At 40.7% G+C, this 24,182-nt stretch overlaps 1 protein-coding gene across 1 annotated transcript; it reads right to left on the bottom strand.

The window, feature by feature from the left end:
- Positions 1-8,518: 8,518 nt before the first annotated feature.
- Positions 8,519-9,566, bottom strand: LOC145769422 (AN1-type zinc finger protein 1-like). The gene has a single exon (XM_082581065.1). The coding sequence runs from the start codon at positions 9,507-9,509 to the stop codon at positions 8,751-8,753; it is 759 nt and encodes a 252-aa protein (XP_082437191.1). The 5' UTR covers positions 9,510-9,566; the 3' UTR covers positions 8,519-8,750.
- Between the last annotated feature and the right edge of the window lie 14,616 nt (positions 9,567-24,182).

Raw genomic sequence — 24,182 nt, 5'->3', positions numbered from 1 at the left:
TTTACGAAGAATTGCTTTTACGAACAATTGTTTACGAACAATTGTTTTACGAAAAACTGTTTACGAACAATTCACCTATAACCCTTTCTTTCATGTCTTTAACAACCATCAATTGGTTAGTAGGTGACAGTTTTTTTTTCACAGGAAGTCACGCCAATAGCAGCTTCACCATCAGGTGCATGAATGGAGGTGTATGGGATCATACGGTCCCAAATTGCGTTGGATATTCATGTGTTGATTTGGATTGTGGTTCACACGGCAATTGCAAAACATTGCCTTCAAACGGTAGGACAAAGGGCAAGAGCACTATTTAGGCTACGCTATGTTTTAGATTTTCTAGTTTGTAGTCTATCGTGTTGGTCAGGAAGACTCAGAATTCGTTTACTGTTAGCGTCAATATAAATACTACATCTGCTTCTTGCTGTGCACAGTGGTTTTAATTAACTTTCTAGCTGCCCTTTAGAACCCGTTTTATTAGAAGCCTTAGCTTCCATTCTAATATGTACAAGTGGGGTCTGGCTCTCTCATCGGTCTGCGAGTAGGCTATAACGATGCGGAGGAACAAACGGCTGACCTTGCCTTGAATGCCTCGTTTACAAGGCACCAAATGGAATGCATGGCATAGCAGAACTGGACGAAGTTACACTCACTTGGCTCTCTGTCACTTGCCCTGAAATCTGAACAATCCTGTCTCATACGAAAGAAGAAACCATTTGTACTGATGTTAAACTCATCGCAAAGCCTGAATAGCCTAATTGGCTATACGGTGAACAAAAACTAGTAGCCTATAGGCTACGGTACATTAGAAGTATTGGTGGAAAGCAAAACAGGGTTTGAAACAATACTCGTTTACAATATTTTTAAATGTCATTTAAAACTTTACCTAGGCTATTTACATATTAAAATGATTTTTTTAGGAGCGGTGTGTCAATGTACTGATGGCAGTTTGTCATTTACGAGTTGCTTTGAGTCATTGGATGGAACAACAGCAAAGAACTGGGATCCTGTAACTGATAAAAATCATGAAAAAATAGTTGCAATTGTGCTGACACTTCTTCTACTCGTTGCATTTTGTGGCTTAATTTTGTGGATGTGTGCGAGGTAAGTAGTTTGTCATGGGTTCACTGGTTCACATGTGCGTGGTTAATTCTTCAAATTAAATCACCAAATTGTTCGAGCTTATTGGCTGCCATTAATGAGATTTATTCTCTTCGCAGAGTACACTGCCATGCCTTTGGCAAGACATTTAGTGACTTGTCTAAAGATACACAAAACTTGGTTTCCTTGACTTTATCTAAAATTTAAATCGTGGCTAACCGATCATAAGAACTACCGTAGGCTACTCGACAAACGTTGCTTCGAATCGTATTAAGCATCCAATTGCCACCATTTTCCCTTTTAACCCTAGCATTCACCAAGTTTCATAACGATTTAGGCCTGGGGTAGCCTATAATCTCATCTGACCTTCAGGGTGACAATTGTTGGTCTAACACAGGGTTTCCCAAACTGTAGTCCGCGACGACTGCACAGGTGGTTCGTGGTGATATGACAAGAAATTAAAAAGTCACACATATAGCCTACGTTGTAGGTCTACTATGCGTAGGCTACCCTGTCAATGATAATTGCGGCAAACAAACAAAATAACAGCATTCATAAAGAAACTCAACATATGGAAAACAAGGATAAATGATAATGTTGTGCATATTATGTTTCCTGCTCTGTGTGACTAGTGACTATATTACCAACAAACCCTTAATTAATGCAGAGTTGATTTTCTCTGACGTTACACAACATTTGGAATTGCTTTCTGCATATTTCCAGAAGTACTTTTTAAAAGAGACAAATGAGATTTTAAACCCTTTTGTTGTTACAAAGACTGATCTGTCAGGACGCGAAGAAGAAGAATTAGCCGAATTATCGTCTGATCGAACTTTAATGCTTAGTTTCAATCAAACAGCTACTGCATCTTTCTGGTTGAGTGTTGTGGAGGAATACCCATTGCTATCGCTAAAGCCTAAAGGCAACTAAAATTTTATTGCCTTTTGCCACGACCTACATCTACATGTGTGAGATAGCATTTTCAGCTCTTACCAACGTGAAGACAAAATACAGGTCCAGACTTTCCGTGGACCCTGACTTACGAGTTTGTCTTTCACAAATAATTCCGAGAATTGATGACTTAAGCAATAAGAAGCAATCCCATCCGTCCCATTGATGTCAGTTTTTTAAATAAACAAAGTTCGGTTTAATTCATTTTTACCTTTGTATAGGGGGTCCGCGAATATACAGATTTATAAATAGTGGTCTGTGGCCCAAAAAAAGTTTGGGAAACCCTGGTCTAACAGATTACATGTTTTTGTAACTAACCCAGGAGAAAAGGTTATCTCCACATGAAAAATTGCCGAGGTGAAGCCATTTATTCTCGTTTGTCTGTTCCAAGCCCAGAAACTCCTGTAAAAGCTGCCGGCAAAGCAGATCATTCTTCAAAAGAAAACGGTATGGAGCAAATCTGTAGCGTTTTATTTCCGTTGTGTCGGCCTGTGACAATATGTTTTCTGAATAGGCTAGGCTACAACCTGAACATGGTAGGCTGTTCTTTTAGAAATCTAAAAGTAGGCTAATAGGCTAAATTTGTTTCAAACAGACGTAAGCTCATGCACTTATGCAAGACAGGTTTTGGTCGTTGATCAAAATTTTTCAAGTGATAACAACAATGCTTTCAAGGTTAAAAAGTTTGTTAACTCCAAGGTGTAACGCAACGCCTACTATTAAGGCGTGTTCATGATTTGTAGCCTCCGCTTTCATCACTTCACCAATGCTTAACTTCGATTTCAGAAAGTAAAGGTATTTCGAACCCCAACTATGCCGCTTCAAAGAAAGGAAAATTTCGTCTTCCCGGGCAGGACAACATCGATATAGTAAGAATTTGTAGGTTATGTGAGGCTATATAGATAGACGGAAGTAGGTTCGTTTATTTTAAAAGACTTTTACTGACTTCTCGCACCACAGACACACAAGTTAATATAATGGAACGAATGAGTTAAGTGGATGCGGCATTTCTGCAAGCCATGACGCGGGTTCATGAGCAGTTGACTTGGCAAACCACAACTGCTACCTACGCAAAGTTCAATAACTTCAACACTTTTCTCTGTGCTGTCAAACCAATCATTCATTTATAATGTTTATTCCCATCACACTAGGAAAATGCTCCGAGCGATGAGTGCGACCAAACATCGCATGAGGATACTTCGCTCAATAGTGGCACTCAATAGTGAGAAACGAAAGATCAACTGGCGGTAGTTCGATTCTGAGTGTGCGCTTGAGCAACGAAATTCAAGGACAGCCATGTATTTAGCGGCACCTGGAGGATGAAATATATCAGCAACAAGCGTAAACTTCATTCTGTTTGTCTTACTCGGAAACCAAGTAGCCTATGCATTAGTGATTTGAAGCCTTTGCAAGTATGAAAACTGATGGGATTAAGCTTGCAAAGAAGCTTTCTCAGTCTAAAGATTAATAAAATTCGCACAATCAATCCGTAATTTTGTCACAATTTTAGGACAGTGGAATGGAGCAATCAAGCGGTTCGCAATCTTCCGGAGATTCGCCTGGAGTGTACAACTTTTCCGACTTGAAAGCTTCTTCAGATGCTCAGCTGTACCAGGAAGAGGAGACTTTAAAAGAATTAAGCGGCAAGATACCTTTAAAAAGTCAGCGTTTTTAATATCGTTTGATAGAATTATCGATAAACTATGTATTGTTTAGACGTAACTAATTGCAACAATGTTATGACAACTTATTTCAGATACCCGTTTCCAAGGGCAACTCAAAGAGGTTGAATCTACTGTTCCATCCATTTTTAACCTGAGAAAGAACGAAAGTGAAGAACGCATGTTATCTCCGGTGTAGCCTAAATTGCCAATGATGGATAGCCCATGTCGATAACCCAAGCAAAATTAATGTCTTTAGCAGGCTATATTTAAATTTTTCACTTTGTTTTTGTATTAGACTTACCGTACCGGTACTCTAAAAAATTAAAACATTGCAAAAATGAAGCCGAGTGAATAAGCTACATTCAGTGTTGTACGCGTCATTGAAATATATTGACGGCGTCAGCGCGAATTGCCTAAAAACTTGACGGCGTCAAGTACTGCGTAAGCTCTTAAAGAAATTGACGGCGTCAGCGTCAGCGCTAATTTCTAGCGCTATTTTTGCCAGCGTCTTATAAAACGGAAATATCTCAACCAAGTTTAGGCTAACAATAGCTATAAATAAAGAGCAGGTAGGCCTATTATGTTGAGACTGTATTGTAATTAGCTACTTAACTTATTAGTAGGGCCATTTTAATTTGACCCAGCCTAAAAAAAATTTTCTGACATTATTTTTATCAAATTTTGACTTTATTTTGAACTAACGATATTGCTTATTTATAGAGGGTAGGCTACAGTTCTGTCTTGAATTGATACCACTTACCAAAACATAATGATGTGTCGATTTCAGACCCAAACGTAATACTTTGTCGAAAAGTCAAGGTGTTTTATGGATTATAAAAAGTTCGTGTTTTATAGCGATAGGAAAATCTCCACAAATCTAACTTTTGCTGAAGACAGAAGACGATTTAGCTTGCTTAGGCATTTTTGTACTACAGAATGTCATTAGGCTAGGCTATTCCTAAAATCAAAACTGTTGATCTTCGAAAAGACCATATTTGTGAAGAGGGAGTGTTTCATAAAAATTATATAACGACGTAACAATGAATAAACAAAGGACAATTTGCGATAAAAGTTACTGCTGATCCGTGGTCATTGTGACATATTCCTGCTTTTATGGGTTAATATGGTTTAATTGTGTCGCAGTTCCTGATTTGCAATGCTTCCACGAGGATTTTGACAAAAATTACTTTCTAGAAACACAGAATTAAGTTTGTTAAAAGCCATAATTTGACAAATTTCGACTTTATTATCAATTTTGACTTTATTTTGACCTATAAACTTCTTAGAAACAGTCCCTTAGGTGCTGAAAACAACTTTATTCTTTGATTTGTCGATAAACGAAGTCCTTAAAAAATTTTGACTTTATTGACTTTTGCGGGCCCTGCTTATTATTTCCTTGCAGAAAAACAAGCATTTCAAAACGTTGGTCTGACAATCTGCTGCGTTTGGGACGCGTATTGTCCTTTCCAAGTGAAAACATGCGTTCCATAGCAGCGCTGGTTGGTATTGGTGTGTTGTATTTCAAAAACAAGTTGAAAACGTTTAGGCTACTCGAAAAGATATCACTGTTCCAAGCGTGCTGTGATAGTTTAGCATGTATAAATATTTTAGCGAGGTCCACTGCACCAATATCGCTCTTTTCAGGGGCATAAAGCTCTTGAAATAAAGTATCTTCAACGTCCGCGATGCCATTCATGGATTTTTCGCTTTCTGTCTCTGATCCCTCGTTCTCAATACATGTGTGATCACCATTTGGCGAACTTCTTCCGCGTGTATTCCAGGGAGCCATTCCAACCAACGCAAAAGCCGGTAATTCGGATGAGTCGCGTTGGCCAGAATACATTGTGAAACTCTTATTGTGTAACGAGATTTTCCATGAAAAAAAATGACGCATAGCGCTTGACGCTTAAAATCGGCAAAATAGTTGACGGCGCTATCACTTCCGTCAACTGAAAAATAAATTGACGGCGCTAGCCTCAGCGTCAACACTGGCTACATTAGATGACGGACCTGTTTGTTAACAGTTAGCAGGCAGGTAATGAGCTTTGCAGAATCTTGTGCCGACTTAAATTCTAAAAGTGAGCTATGCTGCCGAGTGTAAAAGCGTCTTTCCGTGGTTTTTGGAGCTGGATATTTGTCACTTTCAAATGCTTGGTAGTTTTTCGTCTGTTCTGTACCAGTGACGAAGGCCTATTTTCAAACGAAACTACAGCAAGTGATAGGGTAAACATTATACAGCATCTAGACCCAAATAATTTAGGAGGAATACCAGGTCTAAATAGACCATTAGCCAACTCGTCCATGAATTGTCAAGTGCGAGACGTATTTGTGTAAACTGCCCAAATAGCCTACAGGCTACTACCCCTGCAGGGAGAGTTCCTGCTATCGAGGATCTCACTTTTCTATCCAGGCTAATACGACGGCAGACTGTGCCTTTACAGGGCAGTTAAATGCATGCCTGAACGTGGACGATAAGTTTGACTTCCTTGCCTTCCGTTCCACTTAATCCACATCAAGAAAGTTGTGCAGGCTACGGTACTTCCTCATTTCCAACCTTTGAGAAGATTTACAGAAGTCTGTAGGATTTATCATTCAATACATGAAAATGAAATCTCTATGCTTGTGCGTGCCTAACTTTTTGCGGTAGACGCGCAGTGTAGGCTAAAGGGCATGAGTGTTGATTCGAAAAACAGTTTGGCGTATTTACAGCATAGGAAAATCTTTCTATTTTTTTTTTTATTATTGAAGCCATAGCTCGTTGAATGCTTATGGAGTCAAAGACGGCATCGACTCCTAAAAGATCGTGGAGTTGAAGTCAGATGCTTCTGATGTGCTGTGATTTACACTGACGTTTACACCCAACAACCGCTTGGTTAAAACATTGCTATATATGGTTGTCCGCAGGGCCCACAAGAGGGGGGGACAACCGGTGCATTGCACCGGGGCCCGGTGAGTTCAAAAGGGCCCGACAAAATGTCTAAATTCACGCGCTAAAAAGATTGATTTCAACGATTTTGCATCAAATATAGTTGTTATATTAGTTTCGTATGTTGATTAGGCCCCTTCATGGGTAAGATATGTCCTGTTTTAGAACTACAAAATTTTCAATTTTTTGAGTTCAGGGGGCCCGACAAAATGTTTAAATTTGATTGCTTAGGTCGATTTTGCATAAAATATTGTTTTTTTTTATATTAGCTTCGTATTTCGATTGGGCCCCTCATGGGTATGCCCTTTTTTAGAACTACAAAATTTTCAATTTTTTGCGTTCAGGGGGCCCGATAAAATGTTTAAATTTGCGTCGTAAGGTCAATTTTGCATAAAATATTGTTTTTTATATTAGTTTTGTATTTCGATTGGGCCCCCTCATGGGTAGGCTATGCCCTTTTTTAGAACTACAGATTTTTCAATTTTTGCATTCAGGGGGCCCGATAAAATGTTTAAATTTGCATTTTAAGGTCAAATTTTTATGAAATTATGCGTCAATTTATGAAAAGTTCCACTATGGAATTTTTCTTCATTTAATAAACAGTGCCATCAAAATTCAGAACATTTGACACTTTATCACTGTCAAATCAATGATGAAAATGATTACCTTTATCTTTAATGGTAGAAAAAAATCGCATATATCGATATGCCCATTATATCTATGACCTGATGGATGAAAAAGTGTAGCCTATAAACAGAATAGACGAATCTACTACAATGCAACTGAAGTTCAATGCGAGAGCTTTGGGAAAAGGTAAATGTGGTCTCAAGGTTTGATCAACATTGCCGCCTAATAACACGAAAAACAATGGTGGCGGTTTTTCATGCAATGTAAACGCAAACGGTCGTGATACGATGCAACACGGGAGGTATATATTTTGGTGACAGCTTGTTGGTAGGTTTCAAAAGCATACCAAATGACTGGCTCCTCTTTTTGCAGCCAAAATGTTTTTTCTTGCTGCATCCAAGCTTACGCCCAGTGGCTGAAGATTTAGATTAAGTTGTCTGGAAGGCAAGGAAAGTGGTCTGTGATTAAGTGGTCTGTGTCCACATTCAGGCATACTGTAAAGTGCCCTACAAAAAGAACAGCCACATGCTTCTGAGAAGTGTCGAATCGCGGAATGGCCCGTTTTGGAGAATCCGATTCGGAGACAGCCTTTTTCGGAAAGAGCCTTTTTCGGAGATTTTGTGAAAATCCAACGACGCCCTGTTTATTCATAGAATTTCAAAGAAAAATAAATTGAAAGAAAATAAAGGGGTGTACCAGCAAACATCTATAGGATTGGCCCATAATACTAGAGAAGGATCCACAGAGGATACAAACTGATATGCATGAATCAACAAATAAATAAAAAAATAACAGTTAACCTCTCAAGTACATGTAGCTCCACACAGAGTGGAGCTACATGTACTTGAGAGGTTAACTGTTATTTTTTTATTTACTTGTTGATTCATAAATAAATTGAAATTTAGCGAAAAATGTTTGAACTATTAAATTAAAATGTTTGCTCACATAAAATTGAAACTATTGAAACGTACTTTGGAATTTTGGAGCAAATCAGTGTTGCAATTGATCGGCGAAATGACCATTGCATTTACAAGCGCGCCGCGCCAGTCCGCAAAACAGTTTTTTTTACATTGAATCAACCTGTTCAGACGTGAAATTAAGTTGACATCGAATTGGCGCACTCTCGATTACCAAACCAGGGCTCTCACCACTCAGCTGTACAGGTTGCAGCCTCTAGTGTCGATCAGGCAATAACTGACACTTTTGACAACAACGTTTGATTATTTGCAAATTTGATTACATTTTGAGAGATCCTACAATATAGCGTACTCGTTGCATTTACAATTTATTTTGCAGCTTATCTTGAAGAACATTATTATATGATATACTTCAATTCTGCCCATAGCAGGTACTATAAATGCATGACATAACCACAGTTATGGAAAAAAGTAAAGTGCTTAAACACAAATGCACAGACAAGCTCATCCGCAAGAAAATAAGCAGAAACATTACCTAAGTACAGTTGCAATACCAATAATATAAGACTATAAGGAGTCAACCTTTTCTGGCAAGTAACAAATAATAATTGATGAACCATTAAATAGAGTCTGTGTTGCAAGCACTGACTTCAGTAAAAGACCAGATGATACAGCGTTGCCAGAAGCGGCTGAACATAACTTTAACTTTTCATCGCAAGCTGAATTGTTTACATTTTGTAATTTCAGTTTCTCTGCAGCAAAATCTATGATTTTTCCTATCGTCCAGTTTTGGCTAAAAAACATGGGAATTGGTGCATTTTCAAAACTTTCTGGATGCACTGCAAAGTATACCCTTTCTTCATTAGGTAAACCACCATTACCAGTGGCTTGCTGCTTCAGCTTCATCAATGCAATTTTACAAGCCATTTTAGTTTGTTTTACATTCATTTTTTTAAACTTTGTCCTGGCCATGCTTGATTCTTGTGGCTTTACTGTAGGTTTGATAACTCTCTTTGTAGGTAGTTTTATGCAATTGTGATCCTCGGGAATTCTGTGTTTCAGGCACACTTGCATGGAACACAACGAACATTTTACTGGAACTAATTCGGATGAACTGCATCCTTCAACAAAGCATTGATATGCATAAACATCAGAAAAGGATTCTGTTTCTTTAGTGGATATCTTAACAGCTTTACAATCATGAGCTCTGGGTTCTCGGTGTTCCAAGCAAAAAATAAACAAACAATTGTCACATTTGAATGGCAGGAAGTCAAGCTGCTGGCACGACTTTAAATGACATTGTGTTCCAACATCCAATTCAGCCATGTTTAATTGTTTATCCAAATCTTTATAAGATGATATTTTTATAGTTTATGTGACTTAGTTACTGTAAAGTCAAATGTTTACAATACATTTATAAGCTAATATACTGTAACTCTGTAAGTCTATTACATAGTTAGACTATTATGATTGTTCACTTGGTGAAATGTACAATGTGTTAAGCTTTTCAAATCATGTTAACTATGAAGCCTCTCATGAAATAACAAATCTCTCACATTAGGTTGTGCCTAATTTAGCAACATGGACACTGGACAGAAATAGAAATGTTAATCAGATGAATTATTATGAGTTGTAATTTTTGATTAAAAAAAAAGTTATGAACAGAAGCAAATCCCTTCTGAAACAAAAATGATAGACCCTCTTGAAATCATAGCATATTTTTCAAAACATTAGCAAATAGGCAGTAGCCTAATTTTAATGATGTTTTTACAATGGAGGGCAATTAACATGCCTTCGACTAGTCTTATGCAAGATTAAAATATTTCGATACTCTCAAACTCTGCAAGATTGGTTTAAGGAACAAGTCAAATAGACTACAGCAGCGGTCACCAACCTGTGGATTGTGACCCCACATGAGGTGGCCTAAAAATTTTCTGAGGTCGCTGTAACTGACCATATGCTTGCTGTTTGAGTACAACTAATGTTTGAGTATATTTTTATACTTGTGGCAGGGATGGCTCTGAGCTCATTTCCGCTAGTCCGCTTGTCATTGAGCAGCGCGAAAAGCTAAGAGGTCATTGCAAAAGTGGCTTAAGCCTACTTAGCCGACATGTCTGATTCCTGAGCTGTTTGAATGAAACCATATCATACAAGGTTCACAAACCATACAAACTTTACAATTATTGATCTCAGTGCCAAAATAACAGCTTTCTAAAAAAAACTTAACCTGTGGCTAAGTTATTTAAAGTGAAATAGGTTTGATATATATGTTTTCCAAACTGTAACGATACATTGTCGACAGAGTTGCATCTGTCAAAAATTCCATACATGAACACCTTCAGCAGCTTGGCAAAAAGTTTGAGCACTGCTATGGTGAGATCCTGACGCCATCCAAAGAAAAAGACTGGGTTACAGATCCTTTTTCTGTCAAAGATTTTCTGCAACTGCCCTTTATCGGGGCAAAAGAATTGACAGAAATAACAGATGATGCAGAAAACCGCATTTCTTTTAACTTGTTTAAAATAAAACATCCAAAGGTCTCAGCAAATATATGTTTTTGGATGTCAATGCACTCAGAGGACTCAACTATTTTGAATTTTGTTATCTCATCACTCATCACGTTTTCAACCACATGGCTTTGTGAAGCAGGATTCAGAGCAATGACTACATTACAAACGAAACATTGTAAGCAATTGGAAGTACAACATGACATTATGCTTCAAGACCAAGGTTAGCTCAGTGTTTACACACCCGGCTCAATATCACGCGGCGCTGGTTCGACTCTCGAGGTGTGCGCTTGAGCAATGCATTTCAGGACTGCTCTCTATTCAGGGCACCTAATGAACGGAATAATTCCCAGGCAACAACACTTAAACAATCGGAAAACTTCAATCTACCAATCTTGGTAACAGGACCTGCTTCAAGAGCCTCTACAAATATGCGAAACTACCAGGAATAACCTATCAAAGCTTTGTCAGTCCGAGGATAAAAATTCAAAACCGATCAACCATGAATAACTCCTCGACAACAACACTTCATTAATAAAAAAAACTTCACTCTGCTAACCTCGGTGATTGGCCTTGCATAGCATCTTGTCACAAATTGGGACTATGGGGGCAAATTTTCAAAAAGAGGCACTTTTAAGGTGCAAATTATGTTGAAAAGGGCACTTTTCGTGTGTAAATGATGGGAAATAGAGCATTTTTTCTGAGCGCAAAGCATGAAAAAATGTAGATTTCTTAGGCAAATTGTGGGTAAAATGACATATTATAGGCCTACATTGACTAAACTTTTGAGAGCGATAATTGATTCCTATATTCATCCACGCCCACAATATTTTATAAATAATAATGTAATAAAATTTAAACTAGCAACATTTAGTTGCAGAGGCCTCTTGTAGCCTACTAAAGTAAAAAGAAAGATATTATAGTGAGTTGAATCTTTGCAGAATTAGATGATTCTGAAAATCTGGTATTTTATTTTGATGAAAATCAGAAAAAAAAGTTTGATAATTCAGAATTTTAAAATCTCACACAAAATTTGAGGTACTCATAACACAAATTAATAATCTGCTTCAATGGAACAATAAGGATATTATAATAAGTAAGGTCAAAGGTAGGCTCATAAATTCTAGATGCATGCTGAAGCTTTCCATTTAGCTGTTCATTTTTTAACTGCCAAAGAAATAAAATAGTTCAAACTGTGAAGAGTATCAAAAGCGTTACTTGATCACTTTTATAATCTAAAAATTCAATCGAAAAAAGCTGCCAAGTTTTCTCCCAACTGTTATGCTGTACCGACTGCTGTCTTATATTCGTCACCAGCCAATATTCTGCAGTCCAGCGTTCTCATAATTCTACTGTTGCTGCGAGACTTCAAGGGATTTCAATGCAGCACCACGATGATGTCACGACAGACTCACTGATGAGAACACTTCAACATGGCACCACAGCACCCCATGTTATCCACGACTTGCACTGAGTAGCACTGGAATGGCCCATTACAGTGAGTCCGATTCGGTGAGTCCGATCCCTATTCGGTGATTTTTTCATTTTTTTTGTTTAAATTATCGGGTACCGTAGCCTAATTATCATTGCCGTTTTAGGGTAAGGGGTTAGAGGTTAGGAACTCACCGAATAGTAGCAGACCCGAGTAGCACAGTCTTTCATCACATGCCTCAACCACGAGATGCCTCCACGGAGATGATTTCTACACGGCTATCCACAGCCACCGACGCAACTCCAACATGGTAAACCCCATGTCTGCCGCTACTTCCTGCGACACAACCTTCGACATGCAATTGCTGCATTGTCTATTGTTTCAAGCCTTCTCTGCGTCAGAAGCACACCGCGACGTCTCAAGCCTTCTCCACGTCAGAAGCACCTCAACGTCAAACAAATCAGTGCCGCCACTTGCGCCACTCAGACATGCAATTGCTGCATTATCCATCGTTTCAAGCCTTCTCCACGTCAGAAGCACCTCAACGTTAAACAAATCAGTGCCGCCACTGGCGCCACTCAAACATGCAATCGCTGCAATGTCACACAGCTTGCAACTCTCCTGTCATATTCGTCCTATATCAACGGACTCACAACTCAACTGCTGTCGTGCTCGTCATCCATCAACGGACTACTAACTGAACTACTTATCAATTGCTGTCGTCTCGTCCCTTTGTATCACCATACTTAAACTAATAGTATGAATCTCGGACATCCTTGTCTTGCTCAACCGCGCGCGCGCACCGTTAGGCTATATACTTTTTTTTTCTACTTTTCTGGTTTGCCTCCATGGGTGTCAGGTCCTATCTCTTCGGAGGCAAGACATGGACAGCCATGGACGCTTACGTGTTTGTATATATACCGGTACTTCATATTTTTTCTTCTAAAAACGCTTGTAAATTTTCTCTCATGGCTGATTTTACAGATTGCTCCCCAGTATTCAATTTCAGTTCCTAACACTAAATCATAACTTTTTATTTTCGTCATTCACGACGTCTCTCCTACGTTTCAATGTCGTTTTGACTGGGGCCAACGTATTGTACCGACTGCTGTCTTATATTTATCACCAGCCAATATTCTGCAGTCCAGCGTTCTCATAATTCTGCTGTTTAGCCCACTTTCAAGTTTTAATATTATTAGCATTGCGTCTGGCAGCACTCACGAAGTGAGACATTTCTGAAGTCACATCGTGTATGAAAGAGACTGGTGTAGTAATATCTTCCTTTTTAAATTGACACAACTTGGCATTTGTGTGCTTGTCTTGGCTATCTGGGAACATCGACATGTATGCTGGGTAATCAGTAAAGAAACACTTTTGAAGAGCAACTCACTGTAGTGCTTGATCTATGTATTCAGAATGTTAGCCTAACCACCTTCTGTTACAATGCCTTTTCCAGTCCAAGGATAAATATAAGGCTATATAGTGTAATAATAGCCTCAATAGTGTTGCCAGATAAGGAATTCTGCCTTAATTTGAGAGAAGTTTAAAGCTGTTGAATACAAAAACTTGTATTTTGGAATTTTTTTTTTAATCCTGGGAAGATCAAAGCCCTAATCTTATTCCTAACTCTAACCCTTACCTTAACCCTTCCTAACTTTAATCCTAACTCTGGCAACACCTGATTGTGGAAAAATTGCCACTTCCTAAATATAATCCATACCATAATTACAGTATTTTTAGTAGAACAGCTCTGTTCTGTAAGACACTAGCAAAGTCAGTTATCATATGGAATTCTCAGTGTAAGTGACAGCAGGTCTTTCATCTGATCAGCTTACTTGACCTAAGTTATGGTACATTTTATAAGTAGGCTACTTGCACTACACAGATACAGTCAGAGTAATGTACCACTATCAGGGTAGGCTATTGCTGGGCCTAAACACCTCGAAAACCTTTAACGAATTCCCACGTTCGGTAGCCTACTGCTGCGCACTCTATAACTTAAGCCATCACAACAACTTCACGCCAGAATATTGGTTGGCAGCGCTAACCCAATACCCAAACCTTGCCGGTTGCCCAAACCCAGTCAACCAAGTTTTACAGGCGCCTACAACTTTTTACAGTTTTACAGTGCGATACTGACGAGCCCAGCCTCATGGGCGAAACACGGTGTCTATCGCTGTCAATTCTTGCTACAAATCGGCTGCCGAGAAACAAGTTTTACTTTTACAGTTTTACATTTGACTTGAACAGCTGAAGTCACCAGACCTTGAAAACGCTGCACTTGCCCCTTGCTGTTTTCAATATTGCCAGCTGATGGATCGCAGAAGGGAAGTGTTCTATCATAAATGTAGAAAAACTACTGATTTGCTGTTTTAAGATAAAACTACGATCAAACTTAAACAAAAATTAAATGTTAAAAATTGCCCTCCTAGTTTCAAACTAGGGGGGCAGACGAAGAGACTAATAGTTTGTAGGCTATGTGAAAAGATGCTATGCGGCCTTGTTTTTTGTTTTTGTTTCACATGCGGCCTTGCATCAAAAGCCTCTTCAAGTAGCCTATGCAAAGATAAAATTCAAAACCAACCAGATTCAAAACCAAACCAACAAAACGTGGTTCTGTCTTTCACGATAGCCTACGCAAGTTTATCGAACGGCCGTCTCTGATCAGACGTAGACTGTGCAATCAGAGCTGCAATGAGTATTTCACATCACAACCCGTCTCTGGTTGGCAATATGCAGTTTTCTCTCAACAAATGTAGAGATTGTTTTAAAATCCAGGAAGAAGACAGGTTGGGTAGCAGTTAACATTCAGGCTATAGCTGCTACCAAGAAATTATGTAGCCTACACAAAGATTTGACATTTGACAATATTTTAGCAACCATCAATACAAAACGGAAACCTAGGCCTACTTTGGGCGGCAACCAAAAAAATTTGTAGGTTAGTATTAGTCAGTGTGATGATTAGTCAGTGGATGATTAGTAGTATTAGTCAGTGGAATGGACGACAAATGGCTCCTCGTGCCCCATCCTGTGAGTAGGCTACCATCTGCTTTCAACCAGATGAGAAACGAAATTTGTCAACAAAGAGCCTCCACACGGACGGCACAGCTGCAAGGAGCAATTGATAAGTTCAGACGCCCCACCATTCTGCAGCTCAACATAGAAGGCTACTCAACAAGTAAGACCAAAGTTGTGGAGCAGCTTGCCCATACCAACCGGGCACTCGTCATCCTCCTCCAGGAGACCCACTGCACTTCTGCAGATAGGCTAGCTATTCCCAACTACACGCTAGCCGGGTCTACCTTAAGCAGGAAGCACGGCATTGCCACGTTTGTGCATGAGAGCCTGAAGTGGACCTTTGTCGACCAATCTCCAACTGATGCCGAGATTGAGTGGGTGTAACTGTGCATATGTATCTCAGACTACATTACATCTACAAGCCCCCACCCTCGCGAATGTTGCCATCATCCCTTCCAACGTTCCCCTCCCCCAGTCCCTACGCTGGCGACTTCAACTGCCAGCACATCGACTGGGGCTACAACAACACAAGCAGCGACAGAGAATTGCTGGCTGACTGGGCCTCTACAAACCATCTTGCCCTCCTATTCAATCCATAGGAACCAGCCAGTTTCCACTCCGGCCGCTGGGGAACAGGGACAAACCCTGACTTGGCCTTCACGAGTGTCGACAGCTCTCTTCCAGACAGACGTGTGCTTGAGAAGTTCCCGCGGTCCCAACACCGGCCGTCCCTCATCATCGCCCCAAAACTTGTGGCTCCTGTCCCGAGTTCACCGGTAAAGCGATGGAACTTCAAAAAAGCCGATTGGAATCAATACAGCCTCTTGACCAATGAGTCTACTGCAAAGTTACCACCACCTGAAACATGCAACGCAGACGAGGCATACCAGGACTTCTGCAATGCTATAATAATTGCGGCAAAGGCCACAATACCACGTGGCCATCGAACCAGCTACACACCATGCTGGGACTCTGAGTGTGAAGCTCTCTATCGCTCCTACCTAAACGCCACCCCGGGTACTGCTTCTAACACCGCCGCCACCAGACTACTTGAGCGGCTGGACGCAAAGAAGCTTGAGCGATGGAATGAAGCCGTCCAAACCATCGACTTCTCACACTCAAGCCGCAAAGCATGGAGTATCATCAACAACTTCACTGGGCGCTCAGCAAACTCCCCTCGCCAGTGTCCGGTTTCTGCAAATGCCATCGCTTCCCAGCTAGTGCAGAACGGGGTCTACAAGACAAAGGACCGCGAGACATCCCGCCTTGTCGCCAAGGAAGTGTCTGCCCTGTGGCGAGTGGTAACACCACAAGAAGAAACAATCTCTGGAGATTTCACTCCAGAGGAATTCGCCATCGCCCTCCGCCTAGTGGAACCACACAAGTCTCCAGGGCCGGATAAAATCTTCCCTGAGCTTGTGCTCCATGCTGGCCCTGCCCTCAAGTCCTGGTTACGTAGATTCCTCTCTTCCTGCCTGCACCACCTCACAATTCCAAAAATCTGGAGAAGAGCTCTAGTAGTTGCGATCCCTAAGCCTCACAAGCCACCAGAGGACCCAAGGAGTTATCGTCCGATATCCCTCCTCTGCGTTCCTTTCAAAATCCTCGAAAGGCTGATCTATGCCCGCGTCAACCCAATCATCGACCCGCTCTTCCAAAAGAGCAAGCTGGGTTTCGGCGCGGAAAATCCACTGTAGATCAGGTCACACTGTTGACCCAAGACATCGAGGACTGCTTTGAGGCAAAAAAGAAGACCGGCGCTGTCTTTCTAGATCTCACAGCTGCCTACGATACTGTATGGCATCGCGGCCTTACTTACAAGCTGCTTCGCCTGCTTCCTGACCGACATATAGTCCATATGATTATGGAACTTGTCAGGAATCGAAGCTTTACCCTCACCACCGGCAATCCACGGCGAAGCAGACTGAGACGCCTGAAAAACGGCGTCCCACAGGGATCGGTCCTGGCTCCACTTCTTTTCAACATCTACACCCACGACCTGCCAACTACGGTCTCCGCAAAATACGCTTATGCGGACGACCTGGCAATTCTCCACTCCACAAAGTCGTGGGAAAATCTAGAAGACACCCTGAGCCAGGACATGCAAACCATCTCAGCTTATCTCCAGAACTGGCGACTGAAACTCAGCGAAACCAAAACTGTAGCGGCAGCTTTCCACCTACACAATCGGGAAACTGATCGTGAGCTACATGTCCACAACAACAGAAAACCTTTGTCCTTCTGCCCCGGGCCAAGGTATCTTGGGGTGACACTAGACAGATCGCTCACATACCGCCACCATTTGGTGTCACTGCGCAAGAAACTCACATCCCGCGCTGCACTACTGAAGCGCCTGGCAGGCTCTAGCTGGGGGGCGAGGGCTGACACTTTGCGAATAGCAGCCTTAGCCCTTGTCTACTCTTCAGCAGAGTACTGTGCACTTGTCTGGTGCCGCTGTGCTCACTGCCACAACATCGACACTGCCATAAACAGCGCCCTGCGCACAGTGACCGGATGCCTGCGTCCCACACCATTGGACGATCTCCCCATTCTCGCTGGCATCCAACATGCTGAGCTTCGTCGCGAAGAAGCCACTCTGTCCCTCGGTCGACGGGCACTGGAGCCTAACCATCTTCTCCACCACAGGATCTCTGCCTTCCCAAACGGGCAGCCCCGCCGACTGAAATCAAGACACCCATTCGTGCCAGCCGCTCGGCTTCTGATCAACAAAGCTGATGAACAAGACATCTCTGCGGCTACTTGGGCGGACCATAAATGGAATTCTGAATGGAGGTCAAGCACCACCAGACTCCATTCATTCATCCCCGACGCCGACACACGCCCCATCGGCCTGATACTACAGAGACAGGCATGGGTGCGCCTCAACCGTCTCCGTACGGGCGTCGGGCTTTTCCGCTCAACCATGCACCAATGGGGAATGGCTTCTTCCTCCTCCTGTGAATGTGGTGCCGAGGAACAGACCGCAGACCACATCATCAATGACTGTACCATGTTCAAGTCACCTAACGGAGTGGAAGGTCTGCGCGTCATGGATGATGAAACTAAAGACTGGCTGCTCTCTAGCAGCCTTCCAGTGTAGTCCGGGAACATCGTGAATCTGGGGTGGTAAAAGGATAGACCCTCGGCCCCAGAAGCTCAGACGACGACGACGAGTGTGATGATTAGAAAGGTACATCTATAACAACTTGAAGCGTCCGAGCAATTTCTCTGACATCACGCGCGCTGGAATCTACTTGATTTGTACAAATACCACCGGTTTTTAGCGCAATCCTGCGTCTCGCTTAGTAGTCTAGTCGATTTTTGGAAGAATGCCTAATCGCATTCTGACTAGTGCTTCATGGACACGTAGATTTGCCTTTATGTTACATCGTATGTTTGTGTACAGCGTTTGCAATGCTCACTGTTTCCCAATCAAAACTAGGATCCTTCAGCAGCAACTATATCCATGATTCCTGACTCACTTTTGCTACTTAGTCTGACTTAGCGGTATTCAGCTTTACTCAGTAGGCTATTAGGCCTACTTAGAACAATTCCTAATTTCTGAAATCAAGTTAACCATGTAGGACGACAGCGCATTGTAAGCCCACTGAGTTCTGGTAGTGGAATCGTTAGTTGTTCTGGTATTTTCATTTGGTGTTCTTGCTGGATTCTGTCCTATCCCTGATTCTGTCGTTTAGCACTACTCAGTAGGCTGTGCCAAAAATGACGAGGTTCATGGATTTTTCCTTAGCTTTCTGAAAAGTTGTAGTAGACTTTTGCAAACACAAACGTGAATTATCATTTTTTGAAAATAATGACCTCACACGGTCGCGCTGGGCGTTTCTATGGTTACCCGCAGTAGGCCTACCCATTTTTATAAAAATTGTCATATCTCGAAAACCACTAGAGATAAAAAGATGAACTTAGCCTACATCAAAAGCTGCAGAAGTGGCATGTTTATATCTGCCCTAAGAACGCTTTTTATTCTAGGACTACTTGAAAAATATTTATAGCCTAAGCAAAAAAGTGAATTTTAATATTTTATTTTGTAGTAAGGGAATGTAGGACCTATCACATTTTTTTCTTTTTTGCTCTCATCTCTTCAGCTCATATCAAAATAAGACAACATTTTTAGAGAATACGGCCAAGGTCAATGTTTTTTGACTGTGTAAATATCTTGACAATCGAATTTATTTTTGTGAGGTTAAAGCTTATACAAACTTTTTTGAAGTGTGTATAATCGGTTCTACCCCTGAAGGACCTAATATACACAAGCAAACATTGAAAAACAAAACATGTTTTTTTCACTTTCATTACAAAAACAAGCACGTAGAAATGTGAAATAATAATACTTAGTGTCTATAAACATTTTAATTGCCAAAGTAAGATTAATTAGCATTAGGGAACGTTCAAATATTACGTAACGCTTTTTTTCCAAATTTTTGTCCCCCCCTCCCCCATGTAACGCCAACGTAACGCTTTTTTCAATCCCCCCCTCCCCCATGTAACGCTTTTTCACTACGAATTCAGCACAAAAAACTTCCATTCCGTACTCGAAAGCGTTACGTAACGTTTTGCTTGAACCCCCTCCCCCCGATGTGACGCTAACGTAACGCTTTGCATAAACCCCCCCCTCCCCCTCGAAGGCGTTACGTAATATTTGAACGTTCCCTTACATCATAGCCTATAGCTTTCAATTGGGGAAGAAGCGTCTTCATAAGGAAGGTGTTAAACTCTTTTCCTCCACGGACAAAATTCACTATTTCTGTTGAAATTACTATTGGAGCTTAGCCTACATGTAATACAATGTCGCTAGAAAAGTAAGGTTTATTTTTAAAACGTACAAAAGTAATTCTTCAAGTGCCTTAACTCATTGTATAATGTATATTAGGTCATGGACGTTACTGTTTAATAGGTCCTTCAAGGATTCATTTCAAAGGTGTGAGAGAAAAGCTTGGAAGTTTACTGACATCATCAGAGCAGGTTACTAAAAAAGCCATTGCAGTTGTTGATTATAACTGGAGTTGAGGTGACAAATACCAAAGACACATTTTTCGAAGAATTGCTTCATGTAGAGTGTAGACTCTATTGATAGACATAAAACGAAAAACAGTGTTGTCAGTGCAAAGATCTTGCAATTGCAAGCTTATTTTGTATGCGGTTGTAGCCTATGCGGTCGAATATTCACTTGATTAGCTAAGTAGTTTCAATAGAGAGTGAATGTAAGAGCATATTCTTTGCATGGCAATTGAAGTGAAATTATTTCAGTGTTAATGTGACAAATTATGCAATTCGCATGTCAAATAGTTTTTAATAATTTGGGCTGCCCTATCTTAGAAGTTTTGGCATGTATTTTTGTATCATGGTTCAGTTACTCTTGATTCTGTTTTTGGACTATGCTATGCTTACGAAAACCCGCAATTTTAACTGTAAGAATGTCTGATACGCTAAACAGTATTGCCTGCAAGACGTAAAAAGTAAAATGTTTTGTTTTTCAAAAAAATGTTATAGGCTATTGGACTGTTTTAGACTGTTCTTTTTACGCAATTTGTGACTAAAATTCGTTTTTTGTTGATAACTATTTTTTTAGACTTTTTACAGTGAAAAGTGCTTTCAGAGCATAGGTATATAAATATAGTGTCTCTGCAGATTTTGATGTGCGCTTCAACCTTCTATCTCAAACGGTTATCAAAATATGGCGAGTTTAGTACCATAGAACGGCCCAGCGCGACCGTGTGACGTCATTAGTTTCATTTTTTTCACATGTATGTTTTTAATAGTCTACTGCCAGAGCCACTATATACATATAGCTCTGCTACTACTGTAGGCTACAACTTTTAGGAAAGTTAAAAGAACCTACCTCAAAAAATAAATTTTTACCCCATTTTTGGCACAGCCTACTACTCAGTTAAAATAAGTCAATAAAGGAATCAATAGTAAAGACCTCGTTTCCAGGTCACTCTTCGCCATTTAATCATGCCCAGGAGTGTCGCCGTCCTGTTGACGGCTATGTATGGACAGGCCTGCTAATCAGCAGTGTCCGCTCCAAACTAATTCATAGAATTACGAAAATTGTTCGGTTTGGTGCTGGTGGCAGTGCTTAATTTGCTTTCATCCACTCGTCACGTTTAATCAACATCGTAGGCTATATTTAACTTTTGTAGTTTTGCTACCTTTTTCTTTTGCTGATGTTGTGCCTGTACTTTATTTTAAACAAAAACATAAATTGAATTCTGTAAACTGAGCTTTGGCGATAAAACTTAGAGCTGTAATTTTCAATGCGTTATTTTAACTTTTCATTTACTCTGCTTGTTTGTTTATATGTGGCTCTATTGAAATAAATTGACTTGACTTGAGGTGTTGCGACCGTGCCATATTTTAAACTGATTGTCCTGCTTTGGTATCATGCACGTTATAACGTCCGCGTTTTGTCGCTTCTACCTTTATCTAGACCTCTGTTATGTTTGTCATATATTGTTTTTTTCATTGTGATGGTCAGAAATAAAAACAAACTGAACTGAACTTGAGTTTTGCCGAAAATCAATCATGTTTTTCGAAGTGTGACTGGCCAGAGTCTAAAATTTTCATAACGATTCACATGTATGTTGGTTTTGAGCTGTCTGGAACTTTTTGTTCAACTGACGAATCAGAAACGCAGAAACTGCAAGCCATGGATGCAACTGCAAGTTGTGCATTGTGTTGTTAATGGAATTTACTTTTTGTTGTTGAAGAAGGTTTTATGGTCTGCTTGCAATTGTCAAGGGGTAGGCTAGATGAGATAGAACGGTATTTGGTAAACCTTGCTTCACAGGTAGGCCTGTCAGTTGGTTAATTTCTAAGGTTTGTTACAAACAATAGGGACAACTAGCTACCGGTAATGATGCTAATTCAAAATAAGTCAGTTTTTTCAAGTTGTTTCATGATAGTGTATACCTTGCTTTCAGTACCATGACATAATGTTTTGTTTCCATGTAAATTTCTTATTTACCGTATGCGTTCTTGTTGTGCATAGTATAAATTAGAGATGTACCGATATATCGGTATCGGCATCGGTATCGGTGATATCGGCCATTTTTTGAGTATCGGTATCGGCATCGGTATCGGCAAAATTTGGCCGATACTGTGGCCGATACTAAACGTGTAAACAAAGGCGTTTTCTGCGGATTTTCTGCAGAAGCAAAGATATAGATTTTTTAAAGTAGTAACTAACGTCAATGTCGTCACATTGAAGTAGAAAAATAACAACCTGATCAAATTTTTGATACCTCACACTCCCATGACTTCATGGGCGCACCTTTTGGCATTGTTTGCTTACAGTGATTCTTTCACTCAAACAAAACGTTTTGTTTCAGCAGTTTTGCGTTGTTCAATTCTTAAGTTGTGAAGGAGACTCAATTTCTCCAATGTTTATCATTTGTGTTTCTTTTTTACTCTCAGCAGAGGATAAAACCAGGCCAAGACTACCCAGTACCCAGGTGGCGGGAATGTGTAGTTTTGCATCGTTTTTGCATTGCTGGACGTTTGAGGGACCCGTGTGGCTTGGTTATTTTGGTGGGCTGGCTCTGTCAGTTTGTGATTTGGTTTCCGCCTTTCGTTGAGGTGGACTCACCAGGCTTGAACAATGTCGTGGCGGATTGGATGGGCTCGGAGTGGGGGCGGTGGGACTGCGAATCCTCACTGAACTAATCAATAAGTGGTCTTGTTGCGCTTGGGATGGCGGCCGCATTGTGGGGGGAAGTGTCCTTCCCTGCTGTCGGCACGGGGCTGGGCGCTTACTGGTGCGGCGGGCTGTTGCAATTCGCTGGCCATAACGGTGTGGCTTCCACACTAGCCATTTAGACCATCCAATCAACTATATGTTTCTCGGCAGCCGTTTTGTAGCAAGAATTGACATCGACAAGAATTGAAATGGCTAGTGTGGAAGCTGCACCGTTGTGGTTGACGGGTCGCGGCAGCTCGCTGTGCTGGTGAGTGCTCAGCCTTGTGCTGGTGGCCGGGGGGGACGCTCCTTTCTTCGCAATGAGGTTGTCATCTTGGGCGCAACGGGACCATTTTGATTGGTTTTTTGAGGATTTGTGGCCCCATTGCTTTCTTTTTGGGCCTACTTATTCTGCTGTGACATTGTTTGGGCTTGGTGATTTTGTTGCGGCTAAGGGTGCAAGTTGAATTGCCGACTGGTGGAGCTGGCTTGCTCTGGGCAGCCGAGTTGCACAGGTTTTTTGAGCGTTTGGCGGGGTGGGAGCGATGCAGAATTGTGCATTTTTGCTACCTGGGTAGTCTTGGCCTGGCAAAAGCTTTTCAACCAAACGCCCTTAGGTTGCACATTACTTGTTGAGTAGTTTTTGTACGACTACACAAATCACTTGGTTTACATTTTACATCTTATTATCAATTATGATAGCCTTATTTGAAGAGTTTGCGCAAACATTTTATTAATTTTTCAGAAACCCCAATTATGATGTAATGTTTCTTCCCTTATACCCCAATCCTCAATTACGGTGGCCTTTCATTACTAAAACCTACTATTATGACACAACAATGTGGTTGAGATTGGATTCTTGAATCTTTAATAAATTATGCCAATCCAAAGTTTTTTTTAATAGTTTTATGCAAATAAGGTAAAACTTAGCATTTGATATATTTCCTTGCAAATACCAAAATTGCTTCTTTTTGTAACACTAAAGTATCGGCCAAAATATCGGTATCAGTATCGGTATCGGCCTAAAAAAGTGATATCGGTATCGGGATCGGTATCGGCCAAAATATTAGTATCGGTACATCTCTAGTATAAATACACAGTCTTGTTGATGACTTCACAGTGTAGACAACTTTACTTTTAAATTTTAGAAAAACGTGTGCCAGTATAGGATTGGTAGCACTCTTGTTGCATATATCGCTTCATAATCATTCAATGGATCACTGGAAATTTACCTTGAAATTATCTTATGATGTTATGTATTAAGTGACAGTACTATTGTGTATGTATTTTTCATGTACATATGATCGTATTTTTTTCATTTTTTGCTCCCACTAATATGTCTT

This window comes from Aplidium turbinatum, chromosome 4 (genome assembly GCF_918807975.1).
Source record: "Aplidium turbinatum chromosome 4, kaAplTurb1.1, whole genome shotgun sequence".
NCBI classification, from domain to species: Eukaryota; Metazoa; Chordata; class Ascidiacea; order Aplousobranchia; family Polyclinidae; genus Aplidium; species Aplidium turbinatum.
The sequence above is the reverse complement of the archived record's forward strand: the minus strand, read 5'-3'. Positions and strand labels throughout refer to the sequence as shown.

What these genes read in the sequence shown, in the direction of transcription:
- LOC145769422 (XM_082581065.1), bottom strand. Translation starts at nt 9,509, where the DNA reads ATGGCTGAATTGGATGTTGGAACACAATGTCATTTAAAGTCGTGCCAG.